Below are 13192 nucleotides of genomic sequence, written 5' to 3'. Positions count from 1 at the left end.
GAGATCTGTCATGTCTTGTCCACCTGAAAATAGGGGTGCAATCAGTGATTTGGTTGCAATTTTCAGGGCAGAGCCGGGACTTGTGAGTTTTCTGCGTTCTATGCTGGTTGGGTGTGGAGGGGTGGTCACAGGCGGTGCAGTGGACCTGCGCATTGCTACCCTGCGCCTGCTCACTGCCTATAGCCTACACAGACCTGACCGCAGCTGCCCGCCAGCTAAAACTAAATTTGTTATAGGGCTCATTAACTCTTTCTAATTCTAGTATTATTAAAACATTATAAAACATGTAATATAACACATCTACCGAAGAGAGGAATCATTTGTGCTTGAAATATATTTTATTTGTTTTCAATCGTTATGCAAAAAAATTGCACTTTTCCTTTTTCATTGTATTTTTTATCCAGGTTTTGTAGGGGGCCACTTTGGTGAAAAGTGTGGGTGGTTTCTTGTTTTTCTTTCCACCAAAAACAATCCCAGAAAGGTTTACACCACAGAGCAATGGGCCTCCAGAATCACCCTGCCAAAGAGAGAAGTTTAGCTTGGATAACTGATATACAGCAATTTTGACCTTACAAAATTGCATGCGCCTAATCTTTTTTCCAAAATGGGAAGGGGATGTAAACCACATCCCTTTTCCATTTGGGAAAAAGCTTAGCAGGGTTCTCCAGTGCTCCAAGCCTAGTCAAAATCCTAGAATGTAAATGCATTTTCACAGTCCTGCTGCTACATCAACAACAACACACGAAGGTATGATTACAAATCTCTCCAGGGCTGCTACCTAAGGCCCCTTTCACACTTGCGTTTTTCACGCGCGTTTTCTGCGCGTGGTTTTGACGCGCAGAACTTGCATTGCACTCTGACCCTTTGTAACCAATGGGTCTTTTCAGACTTGCATTTTTTTTCACGCACACACGTGCGTTTTTTTTAAACGCACCATACAAGTCTGTGGAGATGCATCAAAAAACGCATTGCACTCTGTCACAGTGAACACAGGATCATTTAAGTGAAAAACACAGTAAAGAACACAGTGAAGAATAGATTACAGATGTTCGGCACATCTGCTTACTTGTCGGGAGATACGCGCGGAACGGTGCGAACAAAATAGCATGTGAAGAACAATATATATGTGTGAAGAAGACATTGCAGATGTATGGAAACATCTGCAATGTGTTCTTTACCCACATATATATTGTTCTTCACATGCTATTTTGTTCGCACCGTTCCGCGCGTATCTCCCGACAAGTAAGCAGATGTGCCGAACATCTGTAATCTATTCTGCACTGTGTTCTGCACTGTGTTTTTCACTTAAATGATCCTGTGTTCACTGTGTTCACTGTTTTTATTCTATTCTTCACTGTTCTTCACATCTGCTAACTTGTCGGGAGATAATATACACGCGGAACAGTGAAGAAAAGATTGTAGATGTTTGCATACATCTGCTAACTTATCTGAAGACATTCTTTTTCAATTAAATAAAAAATTTTATTCCCGAACCATGGTCCCTTTGAAAAAGTCCAATTGACTTAAAAAAACGCACGTGAAAAACGCACCGAAAACGCAAAAAACTGCGAAAAACACGCGCGTGAAAAACGCAAAAACGCTAATGACTCCAAGGAAAAATGGAACAAAAACGCAGCCAAAAACGTCAGTTTTTCACACATTGCACCCTGACGTGAAATGCAACGCTAGTGTGGAAGGGGCCTAACACTATTTGCTGGTTTTGGTCAGTCGTCCACTCTCTTTGGAGATGAGCCCCATCCATACATGCTTAAAAACACTGCACCATCACTAGCCCTTATTAAAACTTTAAAAAAATTATGGCTTTTTGAAGGTGGTAAATCTAAAAACCAAAAAAAAGGGCAGAGTTGGAAATCGGATCCTTATCAGCAGCTAGCATTGCCAACAAGGCAGCATATTTATCGGTGGGGCACTCCATCAATGCGCCCCCTCATGACACCAGAATTGGGATTCTAGGTGCTATTAAGTCCAAGATAGGGATGTCTGAAGGCACAATCCATGGAAACATAATACAGCTATGAACTTGGAGCTTTTACAAAAGTGAATAGATATGTTTTGTTATTAAAATTGCAATGAAGATTAAAAAAAAAGCTTTTTCTTTTGATCAGTATAAAACTGGTAATGGCTATTTGTGCATGTATTATACATATGAATACATATATACTCACTTTGCCAGTAACCTTGTTCTCATTTACATCTCCAGCACAGATGAAATCCGCAACATTTAACTTCGGAAAATAAGTAGAGCATACTTTGTTATCAACTACCGTTAGATGAACTCCCCGCAGTAATTCTGATAGCTTGTCATTGTATGTGTTCAATACACCCCATCCAGCAACAGTGCAGATTTTTCCAGGTTTTACATTACTGTTACTGTTGTCAGTTGGTAATGGTAAGACGTATCTATTTATAACTGCTTTCTTCATCAACTTTTTATGGGACAAATAAAAAAAGAAATCTGTTAAAAACTTAGTTATTGAGTATGTACATATTTATATGTACACTGTATACATGTGTATATAGTATATATCTCCAGTGCTATAAAATAGTTTTTGCACCAAAACTAAAAGCACCCTCAGGTAGGGTATAAATTATCCTTTCTAGCTTTTCCTATTAGAAATATTGGCCACTTACTCACAAAAGAATCACCTCCAAAGTCATATACAAATGAGCAGAAGAGATCTGTAGAAAGCTAAAGACCCTAAATGGACCCTAAATTCAAATGGCCATAGTATTTACAACCATGCTTTTGTATCATATTAAATATAAGAATCTTATAGTTAATATCTGACCAGGATTGTGGTTCTTCCAGCTACAGAACCAGAATATCAGCAGGAAAAACAAACAATGGGCATTGGATATTCATCTGCAGCTCGCTTTTCCAACTTGTCTTTAACTTCCTGTATTTCCAGTTCTGTATCACACAGAATCCAAATGTGATTTTAAAAGAGGAGATTATGATACCAAAAGCATGATTCAAGGTACTATAGAGCCCTAGATATTTTCATATGAAGTGATGCTCTGCCATTAGCCTCTAAGTGACTTATTTAAAAAAAAAAAAAAAGGTGACTCTTTTCTGCTCATTTTCATACAACTTTAGAGGTGCTTTTTTATAGGTAAACGGGCAAGATTTAACATTCTAGAAAGGGCATTTCATACAGGAGGTGCTGGTGGTTAAGTGGTGTAAAAGCTTGTTACTGTGTTGCTTTAAGTGCAGATCCTTTGAGCATCATTGGTAATGAGATTATAAATAATAATCAAATACCGTATATACTTGAGTATAAGCCGAGATTTTCAGCACAATTTATGCGATGAAAAAGCCCCTTCGGTGCCGTCCCTCGGTGTCCTCTCCTCCCCGCACCAGTTCTTCAGCTTCCCAGCCGTGGCAGCAGATGCACGTATATGTGATCTGCTGGCACAGCACTATGAACTCTGCTAGATGTTAACTGCACGGTTGCACTCTGAAGGACGTTAACTGCACGGTTGCACTCTGAAGGACATTAAATGCACGGGGCACTCTGCTGGACATGTAACATCTATGGGGGCACTCTGCTGGACGTGTAACATCTATGGGGGCACACTGCTGGACGTGTAACATCTATGGGGGCACTCTGCTATAAGCAACATCTTAGGGGGCACATGCTGGACATTTTATTAATTGAAGGGGTTTCTGTGAATATTTTATTGATGAGGGGAGACCACTGGACATTTTATTAATGAGTAACAACTACATATCCCACCCTAGTTGCTTGAGGTAAAATTAGGCACCTTGGCTTATACTCGGTCAACTTATACTCGAGTATATACAGTACTTTAATCCAATGTTTAAAGTAATCCAAGCCTTTGCTCGTAAAATCATAAAAAGTGCTAATGCTTGTGTGGTCAGTATTCAAGGTACATATCCTGGGTCCCTGGATATTTTGGGGAATACATATTAAACTATACAGAAGAAAACACTTTCCTTGCTGCCTGTAGCTTACCAATCACAAAATAGAGATAATCTTAAAAAAGCCAAGCTTTGAATAGTCACTGTAGGTAATAGATACAGTTTTTCAAAACGTCATATTCTTTAGGAGGGGTTTATACTCAAATGATAAGTTGCCATATTTTAATAATTTACATCATTTTATTATACTTTATTTTCTTTCAGAAATATATCCGTATATCTGTTCGAGCATGTTAGTCACTTTCACATTTCTTCCTAAAAAATGACAACAAGTAATAAAAAAACTTAAAGGATGTAAAGAGTTGGTGGTAACAGGGGGTCTATAACTTTGGTCTATCTTTTGCTAGTACTTTGCGTCAGTCATAATGTTATCCATGTTCTCCAATAACTTCATTATTCTAACCTTGATTTACTAATATACAGACAATTTGATGTTTTGACTAGAAATACTCTTAAATATTACTACCTAAAGTCAACATTTGTCATATTACAAGAGGTTGTGGCATCTTGATACTTTGACTATAAATGTACATACCTTTAGTAACATGATGTCATGCTCAAACGAGCCCTGGTATTGTGGGTGTGGAATTGCATTACAGACATTAATTTCTTGTGTGTCTTCTTTAACCATAATATTATGAGCACCCAATATCACTTTCATATTTCTGTACACAACAAAAAAAATACTACTACATTAAATGGAGGTCCAAACACACATCACTAGTATAGCTTCTAGCAGGCGGTTACTTTAGGCAGCCTTTGGATCTTTGATCTGTGGTTTTTGCACCCCCAAAATGCGGGTGGGGGGCAATTAAGGTGACCAGTGGATAGGAGAACCATATTTTAAAGATGTGTATACTATAGATTCAGGTACACACGGCCCAGCGGGCATACGTTTGTGTAAATGTAGCCTTACTGAATAAATAAAACAATGGATTCTGCTGTCTACCAAACAGATACTGCCATCTGTCAACCTGAACTCACATGGGTTACACAACAGGACAATGATCATCTGAGTGGCTTAAGAAAAACTAAATTGTTACTCTGGAGTTGCCTAGTCAAAGTCCTGACTTCAATCCAATTGAGATGTTGTGGTATGACCTTAAAAAAGTGCTTCATGCTCGGAAACCCTTCAATGTGGATGGATCACCACAATTCGGTAAAGATGGGTCGAAAATTCCACTCAACTCCAGTTCCAATTCTAACAACAGTTGTTGTAGTGACCCAATCAGTAATTAGATTAAGGGGGCAATTACTTCTCACACAAGACCCTGCAGGTTTTGATTATCTTCTCCCATAATAATAAAGACTTCAATTTTTAAACATTTTGTCTTTACTAGTCTCATGTTTGTCTAATGTTAAAATTTATTTACTAATCTGAAACATACAAGTGTGACATCCAAAAAATTAAGAAATCAGAAAGGGGGCAAATACTTTTTCTTAGCACTGTATGTACATCTTATAGACTTACGCTGTTTTACAATGAGCTGCTGTTAAAACATAGTCATCACTTATCAGGACACCTCCACATCTATACACCTTGTTATCTGAAGATGAGTCTTGCACAAATGCCATATAAGGCATGGAATGCCGCAACACTTCCTTTCCACCAATAATGTCCTCCGTTCCTGCAAAAGACAACAAAAATTTAAAAATTATGAATTAAAAAATTATAAAATCATAAGGTATCCCAATTTCAATATGTATATTTGTATTGCACGTTGATCTTTATTCTAAAGGGTCCTTTAAGATATATTCATATGGGTTAATAGTGTTTCACATCTGATATGTCCTCTGCTAAATAACCACATCCTGAAATTCTCAAAATTTCAAGTATCAGTGGATTTATGCAGCAATAAATCTGCAAACAGGAAACCATATGCTGAAGGTCTGCAGTTTTATACTTTGCTAAATAAAATATTTCAGCTATTATTTACTTGCAGGTAATACATCTAGTTAAAAGTAAAATAGAATTTTTTTCAGAGGGATTGGATGTCAAAGCGTTTTTCCCTTATTATTCTATTTTAATTCATAAAAAAGGTTAAAAGGGTTACCAAAACAGCACCACACCTGAGCATGGTTTGTCCCCATTTTGCAACTCTGTTTATCTCAATATAGAAAAGTTGTAATGAGGATACAAACCATGGTCAGGTGTAGTGCTGTATTTGGAATTAATAGTCCATTCAGATGACAGTGTTTTCCATCCCTCCGCTGTTTGAGTGTATAAATATATCATACTGAAAGGGCTTGTTAGGTTTTCTGCATTGACCATCGCTACTTGTTGAAAAAAATGTATGGTGTATAAGTGCTAGTAGACTATTCCCTTTGAGTCAGTGGATAGAAATGACAGCACATTAATGTGATCCCGCATATGAGAGTGGTCGGACTCTTGTGCTTGTCATATACCATGGACCAAGCACAACACAGTGAGCTGTCTGAGCATAATATGTTACAAGGGCTCCTTGTCTGCATGCTGAACAGCAGAGAAGGCAGTGTAACAATTATCTATGATGCAAGGACTCCCACCTACTGCATTGTGCATGTTACCTGGGATATGAGCAGCTCACCAGTCGGTTTCCACAGACGGAGCACATTTGTTTGCAGGGGACCTTACAAATACTGATGCAGACTAACAATGTATACTCGTGTTATAGTGGCCTTACACTTCAATGACCAATAATGTACAATGAACAATGTACAATTCATCACGGCTCTTCAATTATCTCTCAAAGTCAACTCAGTTTGTCAGTGGTGGCCAACCTATGGCATGGGTGCCAGAGGTGGCACTCGGAGCCCTTTCTCTGGGCACTCAGGCCATCACCAAAGAGGACTCAAGTTATCTACTTGCACTTCCAGGCAGCCCAGGACTTGTCATGCTCAATGTTATTAAAAAGCAACAGCTCTGCCTGGGACAACAGGAGGGGTGGGAAGGTGTGGACAGATCAGAATTATCATTGTTGCTCCTTCTTCAGGCAAAATATTTCTTCCTGTTCTGGGGAACATTCTATCTACTGTATTCGTGTCCTCAGAACACTGATACGATTGAAAGTTACAACAGAGCTGGGAGCAATAACTTAGGGAATAAATTGCCATGTTGGCATGTTGTGATAAACAGGTGGGTATGGGTTGTAGTTTGGGCACTTGGTCTCTAAAAGGTTCGCCATCACTGCCCTACAGGGTCTAAGAAATAGCGAAAAAAAAATGTTTAAAGTTTAAAAAATGTAAAAATTAATAAAATATTAAAAATTCAAATCACCCCCCTTTCCCTAAAACTGATAAAAAAATAATAAACAGTAAAAATCACAAACACATTAGGTATCGCCAAGTCCCAAAATTCCAAATCTATCAGAATATAAAAATGTTTATTGCCGGCGGTGACCTCCATAACGGGAAATGGCGCCCAAATGTCCAAAAACGTGGCTTTTACACCATTTTAAATGACATAAAAAATGTAAAAAAAGGTATTAAAATGTCACAAAGTCCTCAAAATGGTAGGAGTGAAAAAGTAGGCTCAATTCACAAAAAATTGCACCTAATACAGCCCCATCCACCAAAGTATGAAAAAGTTATTAGCGGCAGAAGATGGCAAACATTTTTTTTTCTTTATCATACACATTTGTTTAATTTTTTAAAATATTAAAACGCTATAAAACCTGTATAAATTTGGTATCAAGTACTGAATGTTAAACACACCAACAAAATGCCCAACTACCCCTTTATACACTAAAACTTCATAAGTGTTAAGAACAAGTGTTATCATACCATGTGGGATACTTTCAGAACTATCAGAGATTTATGGTGAAATATCAAACATATACTGCATGTTTATAATTCAATGATTCAGTCACCAAGTAACAGTAATGGCATTTTGGAATATCTCTAGAGGGGTACTGGCCCTGATATAACAATAAATCCCTCTACTTTTCCAAGAGATGAACTGTTCTGTTATCTATTTCATACAATCTCTTTTCCCATCTAATCTCTAATCTCATCTCTAATGATGCTCACTTCCATATTTTACTTCTCTCCTATCTCTGACCTGGAGGCCACAAGCAGATAAGAGCTAAATATTAAAGTAGAGGTGTTATTTGGAGTGCAGAGTGAAAGTCACGCACATGCGTTTTTAAAATTTTTTTCCAGATTTGGAATTTTTTTCCTGATTCCCAGTACATGGCATGAAATAATAAATAACATCATGGAAAAGTAAAATTTGTTACACAAAAAATAAGCCCTCACACAGCTCTGTAGACGAAAAAATGAAAAAGTTATGGATTTTTGAAGGTGGAGAGCGAGAAATGAGCGTCCTTAAGGGGTTAAGGGCAGTGCGCCAGTTTTCTTCCGGACTTTGCACATTCTTTTTAGTGCAAACTGCTTGCACAGGTATTTCAGAATTGCATGCGCCACATTTGTGTCGCTCGCCAACTCTTTTGTGGTGCAGCTGCACTAGGTATAATGCAACACAAATTAGGGGGCGTTCTGATGTTTAGTCGGACCGTGCGTCAGATTTTACATGCAAAGTCTGACAGAATTGTGTTGCAAGCCCCACGTTAAAGGTTGCACCAAAAAAAAGCGGTGCACTCTGTTGGAGCAGTGCAGGGAACACCAGATTCATGCAGAACATGCACCAGAAATCCTGAATGTTAAACACACCAACAAAATGCCCAACTACCCCTTTATACACTAAAACTTCACTTTTATTATTCACAGATTAAGAACAAGTGTTATCATACCATGTGGGATACTTTCAGAACTATCAGAGATTTAAGGTGAAATATCAAACATATACTGCATGTTTATAATTCATTGATTCAGTCACCAAGTAACAGTAATGGCATTTTGGAATATCTCTAGAGGGGTACTGACCCTTATATAACAATAAATCCCTCTACTTTTCCAAGAAATAAACTGTTCTGTTATCTATTTCATACAATCTCTTTTCCCATCTTCCCCTGTGAGCTTAGTGTTAGTCTCACTGCATATTTGCCAATCTCTAATGATGCTCACTTCCATATTTTACTTCTCTCCTATCTCTGACCTGGAGGCCACAAGCAGATAAGAGCTAAATATTAAAGTAGAGGTGTTATTTGGAGTGCAGAGTGAAAGTCACGCACATGCGTTTTTAAAAATTTTTTCCAGATTTGGAAATTTTTTCCTGATTCCCAGTACATGGCATGAAATAATAAATAACATCATGGAAAAGTAAAATTTGTTACACAAAAAATAAGCCCTCACACAGCTCTGTAGACGAAAAAATGAAAAAGTTATGGATTTTTGAAGGTGGAGAGCGAGAAATGAGCGTCCTTAAGGGGTTAAGGGCAGTGCGCCAGTTTTCTTCCGGACTTTGCACATTCTTTTTAGTGCAAACTGCTTGCACAGGTATTTCAGAATTGCATGCGCCACATTTGTGTCGCTCGCCAACTCTTTTGTGGTGCAGCTGCACTAGGTATAATGCAACACAAATTAGGGGGCGTTCTGATGTTTAGTCGGACCGTGCGTCAGATTTTACATGCAAAGTCTGACAGAATTGTGTTGCAAGCCCCACGTTAAAGGTTGCACCAAAAAAAAGCGGTGCACTCTGTTGGAGCAGTGCAGGGAACACCAGATTCATGCAGAACATGCACCAGAAATCCTGAATGTTAAACACACCAACAAAATGCCCAACTACCCCTTTATACACTAAAACTTCACTTTTATTATTCACAGATTAAGAACAAGTGTTATCATACCATGTGGGATACTTTCAGAACTATCAGAGATTTAAGGTGAAATATCAAACATATACTGCATGTTTATAATTCATTGATTCAGTCACCAAGTAACAGTAATGGCATTTTGGAATATCTCTAGAGGGGTACTGACCCTTATATAACAATAAATCCCTCTACTTTTCCAAGAAATAAACTGTTCTGTTATCTATTTCATACAATCTCTTTTCCCATCTTCCCCTGTGAGCTTAGTGTTAGTCTCACTGCATATTTGCCAATCTCTAATGATGCTCACTTCCATATTTTACTTCTCTCCTATCTCTGACCTGGAAGCCACAAGCAGATAAGAGCCAGGGCTCTCGTGTCACACCTCACAGGTTTTAAATGTGTTTATTCCCGTCCTGTCGTAAATAAAATGTCCCTGTATTTATCAATTTGTTTTAATGGTTTTTTTTTATATCCTTTGATGATCACTGCCTAGTGTGTATAAATTGCTGTGAATTTTGTGTTTCATGCATAACATCATGTCTGACAAAGAGAACTAGTATGCTCGAAAGCTCAACATCAAATATACTCAGTTAGCCTCAAAAAGATATCGCCTGATTTCTTCCTCTTCTTCTGCTCTCCATGTCTAACATGGTACAAATCTACACTATTTTACTTCTCATTTATTCAGGGAGAGGGAGGGAAGGGATATCTTAGGGATAAACCCCTTGTGGGGTACTCAAACACACTGCTTTCCAATACCAGACACTGTACTATCTCTCTGTATTGGATCAGACCTCACCCTCTAACTGTTCTAAAAATTACATAAACTCCCCCCCCCCCCCCCCCGACATGTTTTGTCGCTCACAGTGTCCTCAAGGATAATGGGGCTATAAAGGATTATAAAAACCATGTCATTATAAAGCAGACGTTCCAGTTATGTTATTAATCAAGCTATTTGGTAAAGCAAAACATGAATAATTTTTACAAACTTTTGCCAAATTTTCTTTTTTTTCAGAATTAAATGCAAACGTTATCAGTTAAATTTTACAAGTACATTGTGTCCCGAGAAAACAATTTCAAAATCACTTGGATATGTTAAAGCTAGAAAGATATGTCAATGTTAGAACCAATTATTGTGCCACATGTCAGATTCTAAAAATAGTCTGGTGTTCACTATTTGTTTATATTACAATAAAATACAGATATAAACCGACTGCGTTTTTTATTTGATGGGAATAAATAATTTTTTTCTAGAAGCAATATGTACATCAAGAAAAAATAAAGCAATTAATGTTTGAGCAGTTGTATAATGAATCTTATAGGAGGATTGCATGGATATAATCTTACCTGCATATCCATAGAGTATGTAGAGGCAAAGGACTTGAATTAATGCTATAACACCCATTATCCTTTGAAGAATATAGACAGAAAGGTTTTCAGATTATGTGTATCTGTCTTCAGCATATGACTTGACAACCTACAACTGACCATATATAAATTGAAACTGCCTTCCTAGTTTTGGTTTGGTTGGTGGTTTACACATGGGTGTTGTAGAACAGTTACTTGTTACTTGACTCAAAATTAGAACCATTGCTTATTTCAAAGGGGAAATCCAGCCTGAAAACATTTTTGTATAAAGGTGTTGACATGTTCTATCCCAGTGGATGTGCATAGAGGGCACTTTGTCCCCTTAGCTGAACACTGTTAGCTGAGTGACACTTATACAGTCAATGCCACTAATCTACAACTTATCCCACTATATATTTTTTTTTATTCTAAGGCTTATATGATTTTTTTATGGAAGGAGGTAAATGCATGAGAAAAAATATAATCACTGTAACCTCCAGTTGTAAAAATGCTCCAGACAGAAAAAAATTGCAGACAGAGAATTGTGATTTCCAAAATACTCCCACAGTGCTCGAGAAAAATCTCCATTAGTGAAGCAATTCAGTATAAATGTGCTAGTTGAAAAATTACTCAGTAAAAAAGTACTCAGCCTATTTTGCATTATAGAGGGAATCATACCCCAAAAGGAGTTTACTTCAGGGCAGCTCCAGTATAAATGAATAAAGTTAGCCTTTTCATTACCACATCATAAACATTGAGGGACATGCATCTTTATTTCTGCTAGTCAAATTGTCTCATTTTTGTGCCTTTTGTCGTTTTTGCAACTTTTCACTGCGACTTTTGCTGTAGTTTTTTCAAGTACCCCTTACTCTGCACCTTGTGCAGTGCACCTTGTGAATCTTTAATTTCCAGATGTCCCATGCAATTTTTCACATATATAAATGATATACTATAAAAATAATATACTATTTTTATGGTATGGTAAACGGCCCCCAAAAAAACCCCAAAAAATCTTCCTAGAAATTGATGATTTTCATTTCCTCCACCAACAAAGAGTTAATAAAATCTCACCAATTAGCTATAGATGCCCCAAAATTATCTACCAGAAAAGTGCATCTCATGTGGCAAAAGAAATAAGCCCCTATAGGTCCACATTAAAAAAACAAAAAAAATTATAGCCTGTATAATGTGACAATGCGCCCTTACAGCAGAATACCACCACATATGGGGTATCGGTGTGCTTGGGAGAAATTGGGTATTAAACTTTCTGGAGTCTTTTTTAATTTAATCCATTGCAAATGTTTAATTTTCCACCCAAAATGAGTGTATTGTCAAAAAATGTTACAATTTGTAGGCCACACCTCCATTTTGTTTTAACCCCCTATAAACACCAAACCTCTTAAAAGTGGTTTTTCATACGTTGAGGGGTGTAGTTTCCATAATGGGGTAATTTACGAGTCCAGCTATTATTTAGGCCTCTCACAGTCAATTAGAAGTTGAGCAGGTCCATCTAAATACGGGTTTTTGTGAGTTTCCCAAAAATTTGAAAAATTATACCTAAATTCTGAGCCTCGTAACATTCTAGTAAAATATGTGAAATCTTAAAAAACCATGCCAACATAAAGCAGACATTCGGGAAATGTAAGTTATGAAATAATTTGGGTGCTATGTATATGTCACGAGAAAACAATCTCAAAATCCCCTAGATATCTCATAGTGTTCCAAAGCTATAACCACTTATAGTGACACAGGGCAGATTTGAAAATTGGGCCAAGTCCTAAAGGCCAAAATAGGCTGAGTCCCATAGGGGTTACTATGCCCTATAGCCTGTGATAACAGATGTGTCTCCTGAAAAAACACTATCTGGCTCTGTGGTTCTGGGGGTTTTTTTTGTCTTATAGCTCTAACCACAGCTTCCTTAATATGAAAGTAATGTATATGAATGATCACATCTCTGGGGCTTTTGGGTCTTAACCCCTTGGGCCTCTTGAGCCTATGGGCCCTGTCATTCATCAAGTCCATTTCTGATGCTTCCAGTAAAAAGTAAATAATCCCACAAGAAAAGCAGCAAGTCCACATGTGACACAGTTTCAGGGATTCCTCTCAAAGAGGACCTGTCACCCTTAAAAACGACACTAGGAGCTGCTTACTTTAGTAGTGCTACAACAATCCCAACAGTGTTAGGCCC

General features: G+C 37.6%; 1 protein-coding gene across 1 annotated transcript; it reads right to left on the bottom strand.

Moving 5' to 3' along the window:
• Positions 1 to 334: 334 nt before the first annotated feature.
• Positions 335 to 11150, bottom strand: LOC140078665 (granzyme E-like). Its single transcript, XM_072126029.1, has 5 exons — positions 11005 to 11150; positions 5436 to 5592; positions 4500 to 4629; positions 2187 to 2447; positions 335 to 517 (listed from the first exon to the last, which is right to left on the bottom strand). Exons 1-5 carry the CDS (start codon positions 11060 to 11062, stop codon positions 356 to 358), a joined length of 768 nt encoding a protein of 255 aa, XP_071982130.1. The 5' UTR covers positions 11063 to 11150; the 3' UTR covers positions 335 to 355.
• Positions 11151 to 13192: the final 2042 nt, after the last annotated feature.

The sequence above is a fragment of the Engystomops pustulosus genome, chromosome 1 (assembly GCF_040894005.1).
Source record: "Engystomops pustulosus chromosome 1, aEngPut4.maternal, whole genome shotgun sequence".
NCBI classification, from domain to species: Eukaryota; Metazoa; Chordata; class Amphibia; order Anura; family Leptodactylidae; genus Engystomops; species Engystomops pustulosus.
The sequence above is the reverse complement of the archived record's forward strand: the minus strand, read 5'-3'. Positions and strand labels throughout refer to the sequence as shown.